The 22,548-nt window shown below is 42.4% G+C and overlaps 2 protein-coding genes across 2 annotated transcripts; both read left to right on the forward strand.

Moving 5' to 3' along the window:
- Positions 1-311: 311 nt before the first annotated feature.
- On the forward strand, positions 312-7,237 carry LOC311625690 (uncharacterized protein C2orf78-like; the record flags this gene model as incomplete). Its single annotated transcript, XM_084890215.1, has 3 exons — positions 312-318; positions 3,797-4,525; positions 5,358-7,237. 3 exons carry the CDS (start codon positions 312-314, stop codon positions 7,235-7,237), a joined length of 2,616 nt encoding a protein of 871 aa, XP_084746341.1.
- A 7,610-nt stretch (positions 7,238-14,847) lies between these two features.
- Positions 14,848-21,328, forward strand: LOC311625691 (uncharacterized protein C2orf78-like; the record flags this gene model as incomplete). Its single annotated transcript, XM_084890216.1, has 3 exons — positions 14,848-14,854; positions 17,885-18,613; positions 19,449-21,328. The coding sequence occupies 3 exons, from the start codon at positions 14,848-14,850 to the stop codon at positions 21,326-21,328; spliced, it is 2,616 nt and encodes an 871-aa protein (XP_084746342.1).
- Between the last annotated feature and the right edge of the window lie 1,220 nt (positions 21,329-22,548).

The following is a 22,548-nucleotide window of genomic DNA, read 5'->3' on the forward strand; positions in this document are numbered from 1 at the left end:
ATCCAATCCTGTCTTCTTGGGAATCGGAGCTCCTGATTGGCTCCCTCATCCCTTTAAACTGCCTGCTTATGACATCATTCTCCCACCAAACCTACCACCACCTGGTAGAATCTTGGGGTGCCCATGGAGTTGTCTGTAAATAAATTTGGATCATCGCAACTGACCAGTGACCAGTAACTGGTGACCAGTGACCAGTGGCCAGTAGGACCAGTGACTTTCGTACTGGACACATGTGCTCTTTGGCTTCAGCCACTGAGACACCCTCATCGCTTGCATCTACAGTTGATATTTCCTTCTCTTCTTCTCTGACTATGTCAGGTAAGGAAAGAACTTTTTTAAAGTTTCTCATTAGATGTTTGTTAGTCCCTAAATTTAGCAATAGTGTCAAAAGAGAATAGAATAATTTGGGGAAACATTGAATTAGAAGTCTGAAGACCTAATTTCAGTTTGGATTTTGACATCTACTAGCAGTGTGACTTTAGACAAGTCATTAACTCTCTCACAAAAATCTGTTTTTTCCTCATCTGATACATTCGGATGTTACATTGCTTGTGAACTCTAACCCCTTCCTTTTCTAATATGGAGTTTTAAAGAACACTCATATTGAAATAAAAATCAACAGTTCTTGACAATGTTTTAACAGCAACATCTAGGTCATGTAGAAAACTAGCAATACATATATGTACAGGATATCTCATGTCTAACGATCTCCCACCACCAAGGTTACTACTTTAGTATTTTAAATTGAGTGCTGTTCCAAAAGTAACATTCATATGGTTTTGGGGTTTTCTATCCAAACTAGGTGACCAGACAAAATTGGGAGAGAGGATGCAGAGTACTGGGCTATAGGGAGGCAAGTATTTCAATGTAAAAAAATTAGAATTGCTTTCATGGGCACATGCGCACAGGAACCAGGAGGGAGGGGAAAACAGAAGCAGCAAAGAGGGGAAACCATAATAATGAAGAAGGAGAGCATGGAAGAGCTCTCAAGAGCAAAACAGGTAGTTTGGAATGGAATATTGAAGGGAACCAAAGAGTTTAAATAAAAGCAAAAGGAGCATGGAGTGAAATCAGTTCAGAGTAGGGCAAAATAATGTGGATCTCAGCAAATGCTTACATTGATAGATTAGGAAGGAAAGTAAGGCTGGAGTAGGGCACCACCAGCCAAAGCAGTGTGTCAAAGCAGTCATATTCATTTCCTGTGTTTTTCTATTGCCTGTCGGAACAATGTGACATGTTACAGCTTGGAATATAAACATTTAAAAATGTATTTCAGAAATTATGTTTCTTATATACAAGATACTAGGAGAGGTGATTATCTAGGGCAGTAGTTGGCAAACAGCAGCTCGGGAGCCACATGCCACTCTTTGGCACTTTGAGTTTTTACCAAAGGCCAACTTAGGAGTACCCTAATTAAGTTAATAACAATGTACCTACCTATATAGTTTAAGTTTAAAAAATTTGGCTCTCAAAAGAAATTTCAATCGTTGTACTGTTGATATTTGGCTCTGTTGACTGAGTTTGCCGACCAACGATCTAGGGCATTGGAAATAACAGAATTTTCAGTGTTTCAGTTCGTTCTTAATTTTAAACTATGAAAATATTTTGTCTAGTAAAAAAAAAAAAAGACTTTAAAAGATATATCCTAACTGGATCACAAAGACTACATCCTTATTTGATAAGTATGTTCCAAGTCAGAGTTGCACCTCATCTTTTCAGTTATTTTCTTCCTAACACAGAGAGCACCCTGACACACAGCCATTGCCCAATTTTAGGTCATAGCTACCGAAGGAGAAACAGAAAACATCAGGACCCATATCTCTAGTTCACATTTCTCTAAAAACTATTTTATGGATTCTTTAGAAAATTCCTACATTAAATTTTTTTTAATTGGAATCTACTGATGATGGTTTTAAGACTTTGGGTAGATTGCATTTCCTGGATGTTGAAGATGATGATAATCTAGGTTTTAAGAAAAAATATAAAAACCTTCATGATACATTTCAATGGTTCTTTTTCTTTGTTATGAAGTTACATTAATTGAAATATATATTTCTAATAGATTAAGTATCTATTACTTGCTGGGGAATATTCAGAGAAACAATAATGGAATTCCTTTACACTTATTTGGCTCTCTACTTTAAACCAGTTTTTATTGAAACATTGATCTGTATATACTGAAGGCACATATATAGCAAGATTGATTGCATTGTGCTGCTTGTTATGTAATATTTAGTGACAAATCTTCTCTGTCCATATGTACTGGCTATAAGCTTATTCAAAATCACCTATTGTGGGTTGTTTCTGGTTAACAGTATTCACTAAAATAGAATAGGCAGTATTTACTTTTATGATATTACATGTATAAAGCAAAACTTCATTCCAAGTAAACTTATTAGGATTTGATGTTTGCTACATGTCCCAATTTATACTCATGTCGATTTATTCCTCTGATATATGCTGTATTTGATTTTTTTCTTTGTCTTTTCATAACTTTTATCTTTTATATAAATCATATGAAATATATCACTTATACATGAATTATTACTGTTATCATCATTATTATAATGTTATAGATGAGTAGCCCAAAACTAAGACACTTTCTCACTCATAGTCATTTTGAAGTAGGATCCAAACCCAGGCTTAAAGAGAGTAACAATGAACTTTAATTTATTTTTATTTTTTATTTTTAAAAAATATATTTTATTGATTTTTTACAGAGAGGTAGAGAGTGGGATAGAGACTTAGAAACATTGATGAGAGAGAATCATCGATCAGCTGCCTCTTGAATACCCCCTACTGGGGATGTGCCCACAACCAAAGTACATGCCCTTGACCTGAATTGAACCTGGGACCTTTCAGTCCGCAGGCTGATGCTCTATCCACTGAACCAAACCAGTTTCGGCAAGAATGAACTTTTAAACTGGATTGAGCTTTATGTGAATTCTTCAGAATAGCATGTAAACTGTGCAGGCAAAATGAGCTGCTGAAAATAACAATGGCGATAGATCTACTGTTTGCCAAACGACAAACAAACACCTCAATCAGAAGTTCTATTGCTCCTAGATGTTGACAGGGTAATGCACAGAGCTCTGGAAAGAAAGTTAGGATGCTTAGGTTATGGGACCAGGTACTGATACTAACATAGGGAGAGAACTGAGCCATAGTTTCCTCCCTCATAAAATGAGAATGTCAGAACAGAGGTTCTCTAAAGACTCCTGGTTCTATAATGCTTCAATTCTAATAGAGAGCATACAAATCAATACTATTGCAGGTTCAAGGGTGAAATAGGTCAGGGAGCAGTTGCTTTTAGCCTAGAGTACAATGTATGAACTACACCACCTGGGTCTTGTGTACATTTATGCCCAAGTTGGGAGCACCAGCATTTAAAAGAGGATAAATTTTGAGGTTTTTTGTTTGTTTGTTTGTTTGTTTTTGTTTTTTTTATAAAATATATTTTATTGATTTTTCACAGAGGGGAAGAGAGAGGGATAGAGAGCTAGAAACATCAATGAGAGAATCATTGATCAGCTGCCTCCCGCACACCCCCTACTGGGGATGTGCCCGCAACCAAGGTACATGCCCCTGACCGGAATCGAACCCAGGACCCTTCAGTCCGAAGGCCGACGCTCTATCCACTGAGCCAAACCGGTTCCGGCAATTTTGAGTTTTGTTATCTCAGTGAGTATTGGTATTCCAGGCGTTCTGATAAAAACAATCTTAAAATAATGCTATTTTCACACATATTGTTTATCAATCTCTTTGATATTTTTCATCATCTTGTTATTCCTTACAGAGAATTTCAAAAATGCACCTTTCCTTGGAATTTCAAAGTCTCTGCAGTACTCTCTTCCCGTGGAGAGCCATGCAGCCTCCCTACCAGGAAGTGTCTGCAATTTCTACAGAGTCTCTGCTCCAGCCATCAGCTCAGCATGGCACCTGCCATCAGCCTCTGGCACCTCTTTCCAACCTCTCATGGGTGGTGCCTACTTTTACCAACATTCTAGCACAACCATGTTATCTGGAGTTCCAGCTGATTCCAATCCTGGAGTTTCTGAGTGGGCTCTCACAGGAGGCATTGGAAACAAGTCACCATCACTCAGAGACTTCACTGTGACTGTCATCGGCCAGGACACAGCTGTCTCCTCCATGTCTCTGGCGTCCCAGTGTGATCAAACCTCAGATGTCCATAACATGGCCCCTGTGTATCCACCACTTTCTGTCAGCCTTGTTCAGGAGGCACCATCTCACATTCCAAATCAGGGCCATAACCTGCCACTTCCCTACCAGGAGGGAAGCCAGGTGTGTTACTATAATCAGGGCCCTCTGCTCTCTGCAGAAAGTGGCCCCTACCTGCAGTCCTTTGGCTCTGTGTCTTACACAGAGAGCAGGGCCTCTGCCCCTGGCTCAGGGATGGTCATGGTGCTAAAGAAGGCTCAGCCCACAGATATGATACCACCAGTCTCCACCTCTGGAATCTGCTACTCTGTGCCTCCTCAACCCATCACAAGGACAGGCTTCCAAGGTGAGTACAAACAGGAACAAGGAAGAGGAATAAGGTCAGCATTCAAGAGGAATAGGGTCAATCTGTAGCTACCAAGGGGTGGATCCTCAGACAGGTAGAATGTAAGTCCGGTGACTTTAACCATTGCCACCCTCAGTCAGTGCCCTCCATTCTCAGATCCTTTATGAGGACACCTGATAGAGGTGGAGGTGGGGCACTGTAACGGCCTTGGATGCCACATGTAGGAGAAATCAAGAGCATACCCAGGGACACCACACTTTCCACTGCCCTACCTGATGAGGCCCCCTGAAATAACCTCTCTTGATTTCTTGCTTTTGTCTCTTTCTAAGGCATTTCACAATATATTGTGACAGTGTCTGTTTAACTTTCCTTAGTTGATATCTGGATGTAGGACCTCATTCCCAACATCTTGTCCAAAGCAAGCAGGCTATGATCTCCCCTTGCTTATAGACTTCAGCAGGAAGGGCCCCATTCCCTGTCTTAGTACTTGGTGTGAAGTGTTTTTATTCACTCAGGAAAGTTGAGAGAATTAAATAGGTTCCATATGAGACTAGGAAACATTTGAAAAGAATCACTTTCATTTTTTAATTTGACTTCTAACAACCCTGTGAAATGCAAAGAAAATAATGAAAAAATGATACCGAATGGTCAACATTGAGAAACACAACAGTTCCCTTTTATCGCCTAGCACAGGGTGCTGTTCATGATCCTGCTAAAGACCTTGTAGGAATGCCTTTGCCACTGTTGGAAGGCACATGATTGCTGCATTGGTGGTGCTGGGGGAGCATCTTATTACCAGGGACTGACTGACTTCCCCTTGATTCCATTGCAGTGATGGAGACTTCCCTGGGGATGGAGACTTCCCAGGCATTGCAACTTCCAGGACAAATAATTTATCTACCACCTCCAGAATTCCCCAAGTCCTGCAGGAACACACATATCCAGGTACTTAAGAGTTACCCACCACCTCAGAGTGGGGACATAGCAATGGCATCTCTAGTCCAGAGTCCTGGTAATCTCCTGGCACTGCCTCCAGCTCCAAGGCAGGAACAGAAAGAGAATAAGAATGTGGAGAATACTAAAACGACGCTTTCCAAGCATCTGAATGGCTGCCAGATCCCAAGAGAAATTCAAGCTTCTCCACTGCTCCATTTAGAATTAGCTGACATTCCCCAGGTCCTGGCCTACATCGATCCAATTGACCAAGAGAAGCAGCCTGGTGGTGACAACTCTGGTTTGAGGAAGAAGAGCCTGAGTCATAAGGACCAAGGGGCACCTGAAAATGGGACTGAATCTAATGATAGTTTTGCTGACATCACTACATTGGTGAAGGGTATTCAACTTCCACAGGTCTTAACTCCCTTGGATGACCTAGATCAGCCCCAAGATTCCACGGTGATCGAAACCAAAACCACCAGAGGCCTCAAGTTGCATGAGGTGCAGAAAAAGTCAAGTGTCGGAAAGGCTCACTCTGATGCAGGCGGGAAGATCAAACATAAAGCCTCTGAGCCTATCACTGATGCTACCAAGGCCGAGATCAAGCCTGAGAGCCCAGACTGTGTGTTCCTGGGAGAAGTGGTTCTTTGCAATGCTGCAGCTGATGGAAGGGCTTCTGGAAACATTGCCAAGCATTCTAACAGTAAACCTCAGAAGGCTGCACTTAGCAAGACCAACCAAATTAAGAGCCCTGGGCAGGAAAACCCCAAAAGAAAGAAAGAAAACTGCTCCAAGACAGCTGAGGAGAGGAAGCAGTCAGCGAACAAAGTTAAGAGACAGGAGAAGCTAGCCATTCCCAAGATGAAGAGGGGGAAAAGTCATTATGAGATGCCACAAGAGGCCATCAAAAAGCCTCGCAGCAGCCTCGGTATGCACATGCTGGAGTCTGTGCAGGTTTTCCATGCACTGGGCAAGAAGACTGATAAGAAAGCTGAGCTGTCTTCCTCACGGGCCCAGGGAAACTTAAGCAACCCCAAAGGCCCCCAGTCACGCCCAGCTATTAAAAGGTGGCGGGATTCTCCAGGGGAGGGCAAAGGTCCAGAGATAACTCAACTCAAATGCCAGAAACTACATGGAAGTGCTGACAAAGGGTCTTCATCTCCATCCCAGGACCAGCTGCCATCTCCCGGTAAGGTCAAGTTGGTGCCATTGGTTTTCCCAACCATGGACAAGCCTCAAGCTAGACGTGTTCCTTGCAGGCCACAGGCGGCATCACGTCGGCCTGCTGTGACCAACCCTGCCAAGCCTGCTGCAGTCAATGCATCCCTGCCAACTCCTGCATCTATGACAGGTCCTGTCAGCTCAGCTCAGCCAATGTCTACCAACTCAACCAGACCGGGTTTGAACAACCCTGACCAGCCTAGTGTCCCTCAGCCTCCTGCTTCTAGGCCTGCACCCTACAAAACATCATCTCATGCTTGTTTCCAGCGGGAGCCTGTTCACACTGCTGTGAGCCAGCCCTGGATCCCGCTCAAGCCTCACAACCACTATCTTCTCCAGGATTTTGCCCTCCAACCAATTCCATGGAGGAAATCTGAGGTTCTGGGGCCAGTGATGTCAACACCCATCACAGATGAGCAGAGGCCAGATCGAGAGGCCATGAAGAGGAAGGCTCAACTAGAGCGTGAGAATGCTGCCAAATTGGGAAAAATGCAGCATTTCACTGAGAGGGAGAAAGAAATGGACATTTCTCTGTACTTTGGCTATGTGATGTAGGAGATGCTGGGAGTGTTGGTGCCACTTTGAGTACCTGTTGTTTTTCCATAGACAGATAAACAGATTGATAGATCACGAGATAGGTAGATATGAATTTCTCTATTTTGATATATTTTATAACTTAATAAAACTGAATAAATATTATAAATTAGCATTATTAATAAAGAAGCATTTTGAGTTTTGAGATGCTGTTAACTGTGCTCTTTCTTTGGTGGGTATGGAGATCAAAGGCTGCCTGATAAGAATTGGAAGTTGTATGGGCAAATGAGTGACAAGGGCTAAGTACTATGAGGAAAAAAGGAACATGGGCCATGGCCATAAAAGCCAAAAGTAGAGAAATGGAATGGATTATTAAAGAGAAGCAGAAGGTGGATGTATGGGAGAAGTGAGAAGCAGGATCTGAGATTAGTTTGAAAACAGAAAAATCTTTAATAGATTTGAGAGGGCAGAACCTGAGTCTAAGTTGACCAGGAGAAATGTAAAAAAGCTCTCGAGGAGACTGACCTTATATGTCATGACCACTCGATAAGTGTTACAGAAAACAAATTCAGGACACATTTCCTATAGGATTGGGTTGCCTTATCCTATAGAATACAATGCTACTATGCAAATTGCCTGAACGGTTGCTATGATGCACACTGACCACCAGAGGGCAGACACTCAACACAGGAGCTGTCCCCTGGTGTTCAGTGTGCTCCCAGAGGGGAGCCCTGCTTAGCCAGAAGCCAGGCTCACAGCTGGCCAGTGCGGTGATGGTGGTGAGAGCTTCTCCCACCTCCACAGCAGTGCTAAGGATGTCCAACTGCCAGCCTAGGCCAGCTCCCTAGCCAGTTGTATATCCCCAAGGGCTCCCAGACTGTGAGAGATGGGGCAGGCTGCTGGGCTGAGGGATCCCCTCAGTGCATGAATCTCATGCACTGGGCCTCTAGTCCATATATGATTATAGTTAGAGAAAGTGGGGACAAATCAGGGAAACCTACCAGATGAGTGGCAAGGGCTTAGAGTTTTCCTGGAGCAGCTGATAACAGGGGCTACAGAAGTGAATGTCTGCAGTAGGAAGCCCACACAGGACAGGACGTGGGAAATAAATGATCATTTACTACAGCTATGCCCAGGCCCAACACACCACTTCAGTAATTCTTCACAACATGCAAGGGCAGTATCCCTGCGTCACATTACCAGAGAGACTCAGCAATGGGCTGCGGTCACTTTGCATGCAGTAGAGTAAAGCCTCCATTTGAGGCCTGTCTCCGAAGTCTTCATTATTTGTAAGTGCCCATAGGTGGCCAACTGGCTTTCACAGCACAGCATCCAGAGGTTACTGGTGCATGAGATCAAACATCAGATGAAGCTTAAACATTAACTTGAATAGCAAGATAGGGCCTCCTGCATGATCCCAGGCTGCACATGCCACCTTATCCAAACACCTCCATCAACTGAGTAAAGCCCAAAAGAAAAATCCTTGGAAGCATCCATGCCCACTGGCAAGAGCAATAGGGACACTGGGTCGCGGGTGACCAGCCTCCTAACTGCAGTAGCTAGGGATTCCATGGGAACACAGAGAAAGGAGGGACTGGTCTGGACTGGAGATATTTAGCTCATAGTGTTAGTCTCATTTACATACTAGTATCAGGAATTTAGGAATTAATTAAAGCAGGAATCCATGGGGGGAAAGCCTTGAAAATTTTGATAAGTTTCAGACACATCTCTACACTGCAACACTTCTCACAATTTCTTTTAGGTAAGAATGTACAATCTTGGAAAAAAACTCCTATCTCATAAGAGGAAAAGTTAGCTTATAAATGAAATATGTCTCCTTGGAGATTTCATCTATAGGAGCTACCTTCTTGTGGACATTTGGACTCTTGGATCACACACTTCATACCCAATGGCAATAAAAAGCCCCAGGTAGGTTGATCCAGGCACTTTAAAAGCTTACCATCAAGAGGAGTTATGAGATCCATAGAATTCCTCTTCCAAACCAGCTAACTCCATATATAGCTGGGACAAAGTAGGTTTACAGTTGTGAGTATGGGAAACACAGACTTTATAGTTCTATGATTTTTTATACATGATTGAATTATTTTTCATTCAAGCAACTGTATGCTTAGTTTTGCTCTCCCTTCTCGCGTCCCCCCTTCCCCCCATGTAGAAGACTGGATTAGCAACTCAGCCCTGCCTTCCCACTGTCACAAGGGTGTTAGTGAGAAAAGCACAAACCAAGGAAGAAACAAAGAGGCAAACCTGGCCACGTCAGGCTGCATATACACATCTGTTCCTTATTCTTGTATGCATAGCATAACTCACCACAATGTCCTTTTTCACAGACCCCTTTTTAAGTTTCTCCACAAAACCCATCAGAACAAGCTAGTTCATGATGCTTTAAGAAAAATTCATCAAGGGAAAAATATGCAATATGTCTTACTATGGTGGAATCTTTAAAGATAAGACTAGGGTGCTGCTAGTAATGCAGACTGGTGCCACCACTGTGAAAAACTGTCAAGAATATCTTCAAAAAATAAAAAAATGGAACTCCCATTTGACCTAATAATCTCACTTCCAGGACTATATTCTAAGAAACCAGAAACACGAATCAGGAAGGATATATGCACCCCTATGTTCAAAGAAGCACAAATTAAAATAGCTAAGATTTAGAAAACAGCCCAAGTCCCCATAAGCAAATAAGTGGATAAAACAGCTGTGGTATATTTACACAATGAAATACTATGCTGTAAAAAATGAATAAATAAATAAATAAATAAATAAATAATCTCTTACCATTTGGAAATCATAGACAGACCTGGAGAGTATTATGCTACGCTAAATAAGCCAGAGTAAGATAAGTATTAACTCATTCATATGTGGAATCTAATGAACAAAAGAAGCTGATGAGCAAAATAAATCTAGAAACATAGAAGCATGGGAACAGACTGAAAAATTTCAGAGGAAAGGTTGGAATGGGAGTGGTATGTGTGGTGGGATTAACAGGGGAACTTGTATGCATATATGCATAGCCTTTGGACACAGAAAATGTAGTGGTGAAGTTAGAAGGGAGAACAGCAGTGGTGGGATGTAGGGGTTCAATGGGGAGAAAACAAAACAGAAAATAAAGGAGACATCTCTAATCTACCTAATAAAAGAGTAACATGCTAATTGATCATACTTTGTGAAGCTCACCAGCCATCAGGAGTGAGTATGCAAATTATCCCAAAAAAGATGGTGGGTTAATTTTAAAAAATATATATTTTATTGATTTTTTTAGAGAGGAAAGGAGAGGGATAGAGAGTTAGAAAAATCTATGAGAAAGAAACATTGATAAGCTGCCTCCTGCACAACTCCTAATGGGGAGGTGTCCGCAAACAAGGTACATGCCCTTGACCAGAATCGAACCTGGGACCTTTCAGTCTGCAGGCTGACACTCTAACCACTGAGCCAAACTGGTTTCGGCAATGGTGGGTTCATTTACATAAGCAAACATTGAGCATACATGGCGATGATGTAAGCATCCTGCACCACCCCAGCTGCTCCGGGACACTGGGCAGCATGGGAAGACAGCAAGGTGGCTTTAGGCCAGAGCAGAAAGGCAGCTCTGGCCAAAGCAAAGGCAGTGCTGGCAGCCAGTGGAAAGAAGGCCCATTCTTGCACGAATCTTTGTGCATCTTGCCTCTAGTACAACAATATCAATGAATAAATAAATAAATAATACGACTAGGTAAAAAACTTGTGGACAAAATCAGAGCGCTGACACACACTATAAAAACAATCTGTGGCAGAAGCCAAGATGGTGGCATAGGTAAACACCTAAACTGTTGCCTCACACAACAATATTAAAACTACAACTAAAAGACAAAACAGTCACCACCGAAAACCACAGGAATGCTGGCCAAGTGGAAATTCTACAACTAAAAGAAAAGAGGAAAGTACATTGAGAATCAGAGGAGCTGCAGAAGGCAGAGGTTCGGACAACCGCGTGTGGAGAAGATGGGCAGCTGTGTGCATGGGCAGCTTGCTATCAAAAGCGATAGAGAGACAAAAGCTCCCAACTGCACTGAATTCCAGTTCCAGGAGAGATGCTGAGAAACCAGACTCATTTGGGGGGAAATCTGCACTGTCAGAAAAGAGAAAACATACTGAGACTAGGAAGCTGCGAAAGGCAGAGGTCTGCAGGCATGCGCACACAGAGAGGATTGACTGCTGAATGCACGGGCAGCTGAGTGTGCAGCTGGCTTTCTAAGCAGGAGGGAGAAGGCAACTCCCGACTGCATGGAACTCCAGTTCTGGGCAAGTTTCTGGAAACCCCAACTCATTCGAGGAGAAACTGGACTGTGGCAGCATGCGAAACTCGATGGCAGCTTTCTCCCAGAGGTGCTTGCAGCAATTACCAAGGGACACTTAGACCCTGGGGCTTCATAGGACAGGGCTGACGGGAAATCAAGGCTGTCTGCTCCGCCCTGAAACCCAACACCATTCAAGCTGAATACAGAGGATTTGCAATTTTGCAAGTCTTATCTCATAACAGTGTCTCCAGCACAGAAGTTCTTATAGCATAGATATAGCTGATCCTCACAACCAATTGGTCTGGAGGTCAATAACACCCAGTGATACCAACAACAATCCAGACTTAACTACAACAAGGCTGAGCACACAGTCCACAAAGGGGTGCACTAAGAGTGTCCACCTTAGGGAACTGGGGAGGCTGAGCCACTGTGCTCTAGAGAACGCCTAGCATACAAAGCTACTCTACCACTCAGGAAAGCAGTGAAAATGTGGAGACAAAGAGACGGATCGCAAAGAAAAGAAATGGAGAAACTAAATGACTGGATATAGAGTTCAAGACCATTGTTATGAGGTTATTCAAGAATTTTCTAGAAAAGGCTGATAAATTTAGCGAGACCCTACAGGATATGAAAAAGGACCAACTAGAAATTAAACATACACTGACTAAAGTAAAAAATATTATACAGAGACCTAACAGCAGACTAGAGGACTGCAAGAATCCAGTCAAAGATTTGAATTACAAAAAAGCAAGAATCACTCAGCCCGAAAAGAAAAAAGAATACAAAAATATGAAGATAGCGTACGGAACCTCTGGGACAACCTCAAGTGTACCAACATCAGAATTATGGGGGGTGCCAGAAGAAGAGAGAGAGCAAGACACTGAAAACCTATTTGAAGAAATAATGACCGAAAACTTTCCCCACCTGGTCAAAAAAATAGACTTACAAGTTCAGGAAGCAAACAAAACGCCAAACAAAGGGAATCCAAAGAGGACCACACCAAGACACATATAATTGAAATTCAAAGAGCAAAAGACAAAGAGATAATATTAAAAGCAGCAAGAGAAAAACAGTTAATTACCTACAATGGAGCACTCATACCACTGTCAGCTGATTTCTCAACATAAACTATGCAGCCCAGGAGAGAGTGGCAAGAAATATTCAAAGTGATGGATAGCAAGAACCTACAACCAAGATTACTCTACCCAGAAAAGCTATCATTCAGGACTGAAGGGAAGATAAAGAGCTTCACAGATAAGAAAAAGCTAAAGGAGTTCATCACCACCAAAGTAGTATTATATGAAATGCTGAAAGATATTCTTTAAATATGAGGAAGAAGAAGAAAAAGGTAAAGATAAAAAGTATGAACAACAAATACAGGTCTAGCAACAAGTGAATCTAAAAATCAAGTTAATAAAAAATCTGATGAACAGAATAACCTGGTGAATATAATAGGATCAGAGGCATAGAAAGAGAGTGTACCGATAATTATCAGGGGGAAAAGTTAATGGGGGGTGCAGGAAGATACTGGACAAAAAGAGTACACCTATGGATGAGGACAGTGCAGGGAGGGGGGTGGGGAGCTAAGGGCAAGTGTGGGGTGGAAACTGGGTGGAGGGAAGCTATGGGGGGGAAAAGAGGAACAATTGTAATAATCAAAACAATAAAGATTTATTAAATTTTAAAAATAAAATAAATAAAAAATAAAACAAAAAAAATCTATATTCTGCAAACACACCAATGACTTAAATAAATGAGGTCATATGACATAAAAGAAAGTGAAAATATATTTAAGATTAAAATCTCTAGTAAGCAATATACTTTGAATTTGCTACACTAGATATATATACATGTCTATAAGTTGTATATACATGTAAATTGTCTGTTCTCTTAATACAAAATGAGACCAAAATGTGTCCACTAATTTTTTACAGAACCTAAAATATCCACATAAATCTCTCTTGTCTTCTACAATTTCACTTAGCCTGTACCCTATTCTCTAAGAATGGACTTGTGTTTCTCTAACCAATCTCCTCCTCACTTTTGCCTGGCCTTGCACCCCAGCATGGCAGACAGAGAATCCTAGAAGCCCAAAGTTCTACAGTGGCTGTTTTCAAAGGGGGAGGAGACTACAGTAACTGCCACACTGGCTACACTTTATGAAAGAAGGAAAAAGGGTAATATCGTGAATGCCTCTCACCTATGATAGAGCAAGATGGCAGGATGCCTACATGGCCCAAGGAACCAGAGGGAGCACATTATGGGCCGAAGAAGTGCAAGCAAAGGCTGGAAGAGGAAAGGTTTGCAGTCAGCTGACTCCTAGCTCTTTGGTAGTTGCTTCTAAAGGGCAGAGTCCATTGGGGGAAGCATCAGACACTACAGAGAAGACCCTGGTGCTGGAAGTGGGCTGGAAGTAACATCCATAAGTGTCAGAATGCAGGATCAAAGCTTGTCTACAAACAATGTCTACAATGAAGGAGAAAAAATGAGAGTGGTAGGAGATGCAGGACAACCTAGCCAGGTCCAGCCCAGCCCAGCCCAGCCTAGGGAAGGTGGGATTCAAGAAGAAGAAACTACAAGAGTAGAGCCTTACACCACATCACTCTGCACAAAATGTGCTCAAGAAACTTCATTTTACTTTTGAACCAACTGACAAAAAGGGCATCTTAATCCTCTCCTTTGCTTCTCCAAAGCCATGGTAAATTCACTAATGAGATGGTGTCATAAATTCACTAATGATTTCAGAAAAACTGTAATTGTGCAACCTAGATGTCCCTTTCCATTCTCTCTAACAATACTACAAAATATATATAATAGTAAATATGTTATACAATATACTATATGGAATATAAGTAATTACTAGTTAATTATATTCATGAATGTCTGTAACAAACTTTGAGATTATTCTCCTAACATCATAACTTGGAAAAGTGAGTCTAGAACAACTGTCGTGTCCACCAGCACATCTGTTCTGAGAGCTCGGCCATTTACATGTTGGTCTACCTCACCTACCCCTCCCTCTATCCAATCCTGACTTCTTGGGAATCTGACCTCCTGATTGGTTCTCTCATCCCTTTAAACTGCCAGCTTGTGACATCATTCTCCCACCAAACCTACCACCATCTGGTAGAATCTTGGGCTACCCATGGAGTTGTCTGTAAATAAATTTGGATCATCGCAACTGACCAGTGACCAGTAACTGGTGACCAGTGACCAGTGGCCAGTAGGACCAGTGACTTTCGAACTGGACACATGTGCTCTTTGGCTTCAGCCACTGAGACACCCTCATCGCTTGCATCGACAGTTGATATTTCCTTCTCTTCTTCTCTGACCATGTCAGGTAAGGAAAGAACCTTTTTAAAGTTTCTCATTAGATGTTTGTTAGTCCCTAAATTTAGCAATAGTGTCAAAAGAGAATAGAATAATTTGGGGAAATATTGAACTAGAAGTCTGAAGAACTAATTTCAGTTTGGATTTTGACATCTACTAGCAATGTGACTTTGGACAAGTCATTGACTCTCTCACAACATCTATTTTTTTCCTCATCTGCTACATTCAAATGTTAGATTGCTCGTGGACTCCAACCCCTTCCTCTTTTAATATTGAGTCTTAAAGAACACTCATGTTGAAATCAAAATTAACACTTCTTGACAATGTTTCAACAGTAACAGTATGAAAACCGAGGTCATGTAGAGAACTAGCGATATATACAAGATATCTCATGTGTAATGATATCCCACCACCAAGGTTTCAACTTTAGTATTTTAAATTGAGTGCTGTTCCAAAAGTAATATTCATGTGGTTTTGGAGTTTTCTATCCAAACTAGGTAACCAGACAAAATAGGGAGAGAAGATGGAGAGTATTGAACCATAGGGATGCAAGTATTTAGATGTAAAAAAAAAAAAAAATTTGCTTTCATGGGCACATGCGCTAGGAACCAGGAGAGAGGAGGAAATAGAAGCAGGAAGGAGGGGAAACCATAATAATGAGGAAGGAGAGCATGGAAGGGCTCTCAAGAGCAAAAAGGGTAGTTGGGAATGGAATATTGAAGGGAACCAAAGAGTTTAAATGAAAGCAGAAAGAGCATGGGGTGAAATCAGCTCAGAGTAGGGCAAAATAATGTGGATTTCAGCAAATGCTTACATTGACAGACTAGGAAGGAAAGTAAGGCTGGAGTAGGGCACCACCAGCCAAAGCAGTGGGTCAAAACAGTCATATTCATTTCCTGTGTTTTTTATTGCCTGTCTGAACAAGGTGACATGCGACAGTTTAGAACATAAACATTCAAAATTGTATTTCAGAAATGATGTTTGTTATATACAAGATACTAAGAAAGGTGATTATGCAGGGTAGTGGTCAGCAAACTGTGGCTGTTGAGTCACATGCAGCTCTTTGGCCCCTTTGCTTTTTAACAGATGTCACCTTAGGAGTACCCTAATAAAGTTAATAATAATCTACCTACCTATGTAGTTTAAGTTTAAAAAATTTGACTCCCAAAAGAAATTTATATCATTGTACTGTTGATATTTGGCTCTGTTGACTGAGTTTGCTGACCACTGATCTAGGGCATTGGAAATAACAGAATTTTCAGTGTTTCAGTACATTCTGATTTTTAAACTATGACAATGTTTTGTCTACTAAAGAAAATAAGACTTTAAAAGATATATCCTAAATGGATCACAAAGACTACATCCTTTATGTGATAAGTATGTTCTAAGTCAGAATTACACTTCATCTTTACAATTATTTTTTTCCACACACAGAGAGCACCCCGACACACAGCCATCGCCTCATTTTAGGTCATAGCTACCTAAGGAGAAACAGAAAACATCAGGACGCATATATCTAAGTTGACATTTCTCTAAAAGCCTTTCTATGGATGCTTTAGAAAAATCCTACATTAAATTTTTTAATTGGAATCTAATGGTGTTGTTTTTAAGACTTTGGGTAGATTCCCTTTCCTGGAATCTACCCAAAGTCTTTTGATGTTGAAGATGATGATAATCTAGGTTTTAAGATAAATATAAAAACCTGTGTGATACATTTCAATGATTATTTTTTCTTTGTTTTAAAGTTACATTCATGAAATATATATTAATAATAGACTATCTATTACTTACTTGGGAATATTATTAATAATAGACTAAGTATCTATTACTTGCTGGGGAATATTCAGAGGAACAATAATGGAATTCCTTTACACTTATTTGGCTCTCTGCTTTAAACCAGTTTTTACTGAAACATTGGTCTGTATATACTGAAGGCACATATACAGCAACATTGATTGCATTGTGCTGCTTGTTATACAATATTTAGTGATATATCTTCTCTGTTCCTATGTACTGGCTAGAAGTTTATTGAAAATCACCTATTGTGGGTTGTTTCTGGTTAACATTATTCACTAAAATAGAATAGGCAATATTAACTTTTATGATATTGCATGTATAAAGCAGAACTTCATTTCTAAGTAAATTTATTAGGATTTAATGTTTGCTACAATTTGTACTCATGTCGATTTATTCATATGATTTATGTTGTGTATAATTTTTCTCTTTGTCTTTCCAGAACTTATGTATTTTATATAAATCATATGAAATGTATCACTTATAAATGAATTATTACTGTTATCATCATTATTATGACTTTATAGGTGAGAAGCCCAAAGCTAAGAGAGTTTCTCACTTATAGTCATTTTGAAGTAAGATCCAAACCCAGGCTTGAAGAGAGTAAGAATGAACTTTTAAACTTACCAACTGGATTGAGCTTTATGTGCATTCTTGAGAATAGCATGTAAACTGTGCAGGCAAAATGAGCCATTGAAAATAACAATGTCGATAGATGTACTGTTTGCTAAGGGACGAACGCACACCTGCATCAGAAGTTCTATTGTTCCTAGATGTTGGCAGTGTAATGCGCAGAGCTCTGGAAAGGAAGTCAGGCTGCTTAGGTTATGGGACCGGGTACTAATACTAACATAGGCAGAGAACTGAGCCTCAGTTTCCTCCCTCAGGAAATGAGAATGTCAGAACAGAGGTTCTCTGAAGACTTCTGGTTCTACAATGCTATGATTCTAGGAGAGAGCATACAAATCAATACTATTGCAGGTTCAAGGGCCAGATAGTCAGGGAGCAGTAGCTTCTAGCCTAGAGAACAATGTATGAACCACACCACCTGGGTCTTCTGTACATTTTTGCCCAGGTTGGGAGCATCAGCATTTACAAGGAGGATAAACTTTGAGTTTTGTTATCTCAGTGAGTATTGGTATTTCAGGCTTTCTGATATCAGCAATCATAAAAAAATGGTATTTTTCATACTCACATTGTTTATCAATCTCTTTGATATTTTTCATCATCCTCTTATTCCCTACAGAGAATTTCAAAAATGCACCTTTCCTTGGAATTTCAAAGTCTCTGCAGTACTCTCTTCCCATGGAGAGCCATGCAGCCTCCCTACCAGGAAGTGTCTGCAATTTCTACAGAGTCTCTGCTCCAGCCATCAGCTCAGCATGGCACCTGCCATCAGCCTCTGGCACCTCTTTCCAACCTCTCATGGGTGGTGCCTACTTTTACCAACATTCTAGCACAACCATGTTATCTGGAGTTCCAGCTGATTCCAATCCTGGAGTTTCTGAGTGGGCTCTCACAGGAGGCATTGGAAACACGTCACCATCACTCAGAGACTTCACTGTGACTGTCATTGGCCAGGACACAGCTGTCTCCTCCATGTCTCTGGCGTCCCAGTGTGATCAAACCTCAGATGTCCATAACATGGCCCCTCTGTATCCAACACTATCTGTCAGCCTGGTTCAGGAGGCACCATCTCACATTCCAAATCAGGGCCATAGCTTGCCACTTCCCTACCAGGAGGGAAGCCAGGTGTGTTATTATAATCAGGGCCCTCTGCTCTCTGCAGAAAGTGGCCCCTACCTGCAGTCCTATGGCTCTGTGTCTTACACAGAGAGCAGGGCCTCTGCCCCTGGCCCAGGGATGGTCATGGTGCTAAAGGAGGCTCAGCCCACAAATATCATACCACCAGTCTCCAACTCTGGAATCTGCTACTCTGTGCCTCCTCAACCCATCACAAGGACAGGCTTCCAAGGTGAGTACAAACAGGAACAAGGAAGAGGAATAAGGTCAGCATTCAAGAGGAATAGGGTCAATCTGTAGCTACCAAGGGGTGGGTCCTCAGACAGGTAGAATGTAAGTCCGGTGACTTTAACCATTGCCACCCTCAGTCAGTGCCCTCCATTCTCAGATCCTTTATGAGGACACCTGATAGAGGTGGAGGTGGGGCACTGTAACGGCCTTGGATGCCACATGTAGGAGAAATCAAGAGCATACCAAGGGACACCACACTTTCCACTGCCCTACCTGATGAGGCCCCCTGAAATAACCTCTCTTGATTTATTGCTTTTGTCTCTTTCTAAGGCATTTCACAATATATTGTGATAGTGTCTGTTTAACTTTCCTTAGTTGATATCTGGACGTAGGACCTCATGTCAGATCATCTTGTCCAAAGCAAGCAGGCTATGATCTCCCCTTGCTTATAGACTTCAGCAGGAAGAGCCCCATTCCCTGTCTCAGTTCTTGGTGTGAAAGTATTTTTATTCACTCAGGAAAGTTGAGAGAATTAAATAGGTTCCATATGAGACTGGGAAACAGATTTGAAAAAAATCACTTTTATTTTTTATTTGACTTCTAACAACCCTGTGAAATGCAAAGAAAATAATGAAAAAATGATACCGAATGGTCAACATTGAGAAACACAACAGTTCCCTTTTATCGCCTAGCACAGGGTGCTGTTCATGATCCTGCTAAAGAGCTTGTAGGAATGCCTTTGCCACTGTTGGAAGGCACATGAATGCTGCATTGGTGGTGCTGGGGGAGCATCTTATTACCAGGGACTGACTGACTTCCCCTTGATTCCATTGCAGTGATGGAGACTTCCCTGGGGATGGAGACTTCCCAGGCATTGCAACTTCCAGACCAAATAATTTATCTACCACCTCCAGAATTCCCCAAGTCCTGTAGGAACACACATATCCAGGTACTTGAGAGTTACCCACCACCTCAGAGTGGGGACATAGCAATGGCATCTCTAGTCCAGAGTCCTGGTAATCTCCTGGCACTGCCTCCAGCTCCAAGGCAGGAACAGAAAGAGAATAAGAATGTGGAGAATACTAAAACGACGCTTTCCAAGCATCTGAATGGCTGCCAGATCCCAAGAGAAATTCAAGCTTCTCCACTGCTCCATTTAGAATTAGCTGACATTCCCCAGGTCCTGGCCTACATCGATCCAATTGACCAAGAGAAGCAGCCTGGTGGTGACAACTCTGGTTTGAGGAAGAAGAGCCTGAGTCATAAGGACCAAGGGGCACCTGAAAATGGGACTGAATCTAATGATAGTTTTGCTGACATCTCTACACTGGTGAAGGGTATTCAACTTCCACAGGTCTTAACTCCGTTGGATGACCTAGATCAGCCCCAAGATTCTAAAGTCATCAAAACCAAAACCACCAGTAGCCTCAAGTTGCATGAGGTGCAGAAAAAGTCAAGTGTCGGAAAGGATTGCTCTGATGCCGGCGGGAAGATCAAATATAAAGCCTCTGAGCCTATCACTGATGCTCCAAAGGCCGTGATCAAGCCCGAGAGCCCAGACTGTGTGTTCCTGGGAGAAGTGGTTCTTTGCAATGCTGCAGCTGATGGAAGGGCTTCTGGAAACATTGCCAAGCATTCTAACAGTAAACCTCAGAAGGCTGCACTTAGCAAGACCAACCAAATTAAGAGCCCTGGGCAGGAAAACACCAAAAGAAAGAAAGAAAACTACTCTCAGAGAGCTGAGGAGAGGAAGCAGTCAGGGAACAAAGTTAAGAGACAGGAGAAGCCAGCCATTCCCAAGATGAAGAGGGGAAAAAGTCATTTTGAGATGCCACAAGAGGCCATCAAAAAGCCTCGCAGCAGCCTCGGTATGCACATGCTGGAGTCTGTGCAGGTTTTCCATGCACTGGGCAAGAAGACTGATAAGAAAGCTGAGCTGTCTTCCTCACAGGCCCAGGGAAACTTAAGCAACCCCAAAGGCCCCCAGTCACGCCCAGCTATTAAAAGGTGGCGGGATTCTCCGGAGGAGGGCAAAGGTCCAGAGATAACTCAAGTCAAATGCCAGAAACTACATGGAAGTGCTGACAAAGGGTCTTCATCTCCATCCCAGGACCAGCTGCCATCTCCCGGTAAGGTCAAGTTGGTGCCATTGGTTTTCCCAACCATGGACAAGCCTCAAGCTAGACGTGTTCCTCGCAGGCCACAGGCGGCATCACGTCGGCCTGCTGTGACCAACCCTGCCAAGCCTGCTGCAGTCAATGCATCCCTGCCAACTTCTGCATCTATGACAGGTCCTGTCAGCTCAGCTCAGCCAATGTCCACAAACTCAACCAGACCAGGTTTGAACAACCCTGACCAGCCTAGTGTCCCTCAGCCTCCTGCTTCTAGGCCTGCACCCTACAAAACATCATCTCATGCTTGTTTCCAGCGGGAGCCTGTTCACACTGCTGTGAGCCAGCCCCGGATCCCGCTCAAGCCTCACAACCACTATCTTCTCCAGGATTTTGCCCTCCAACCAAGACCATGGAGGAAATCTGAGGTTCTGGGGCCAGTGATGTCAACACCCATCACAGATGAGCAGAGGCCAGATCGAGAGGCCATGAAGAGGAAGGCTCAACTAGAGCGTGAGAATGCTGCCAAATTGGGGAAAATGCAGCATTTCACTGAGAGGGAGAAAGAAATGGACATTTCTCTGTACTATGGCTATGTGATGTAGGAGATGATGGGAGTGTTGGTGCCACTTTGGGTACCTGTTGTTTTTCCATAGACAGATAAACAGATTGCAAGATCACGAGATAGGTAGATATGAATTTCTCTATTTTGATATATTTTATAACTTAATAAATCTGAATAAATATTATAAATTAGCATTATTAATAAAGAAGCATTTTGAGTTTTGAGATGCTGTTAACTGTGCTCTTTCTTTGGTGGGTATGGAGATCAAAGGCTGCCTGATAAGAATTGGAAGTTGTATGGGCAAATGAGTGACAAGGGCTAAGTACTATGAGGTAAAAAGGAACATGGGCCATGGCCATAAAAGCCAAAAGGAGAGAAATGGAATGGATTATTAAAGAGAAGCAGAAGGTGGATGTATGGGAGAAGTGAGAAGCAGGATCTGAGATTAGTGTGAAAACAGAAAAATCTTTAATAGATTTGAGAGGGCAGAACCTGAGTCTAAGTTGACCAGGCGAAATGTAAAAAAGCTCTGAGGGGACTGACCTTATATGTCATGACCACTCGATAAGTGTTACAGAAAACAAATTCAGGACACATTTCCTATAGGATTGGGTTGCCTTATCCTATAGAATACAATGCTACTATGCAAATTGCCTGAACGGTTGCTATGATGCACACTGACCACCAGAGGGCAGACACTCAACACAGGAGCTGTCCCCTGGTGTTCAGTGTGTTCCCAGAGGGGAGCCCTGCTTAGCCAGAAACCAGGCTCACAGCTGGCCAGTGCAGTGGCCTCGGTGGTGAGAGCTTCTCCCACCTCCACAGCAGTGCTAAGGATGTCCAACTGCCAGCCTAGGCCAGCTCCCTAGCCAGTTGTATATCCCCAAGGGCTCCCAGACTGTGAGAGATGGGGCAGGCTGCTGGGCTGAGGGATCCCCTCAGTGCATGAATCTCATGCCCTGGGCCTCTAGTCCATATATGATTATAGTTAGAGAAAGTGGGGACAAATCAGGGAAACCTACCAGATGAGTGGCAAGGGCTTAGAGTTTTCCTGGAGCAGCTGATAACAGGGGCTACAGAAGTGAATGTCTGCAGTAGGAAGCCCACCCAGGACAGGACGTGGGAAATAAATGATCATTTACTACAGCTATGCCCAGGCCCAACACACTACTTCAGTAATTCTTCACAACATGCAAGGGCAGTATCCCTGCGTCACATTACCAGAGAGACTCAGCAATGGGCTGCGGTCACTTTGCATGC

The sequence above is a fragment of the Pipistrellus hanaki genome (assembly GCF_964339955.1).
Source record: "Pipistrellus hanaki genome assembly, chromosome: 7".
Classification (NCBI taxonomy): Eukaryota; Metazoa; Chordata; class Mammalia; order Chiroptera; family Vespertilionidae; genus Pipistrellus; species Pipistrellus hanaki.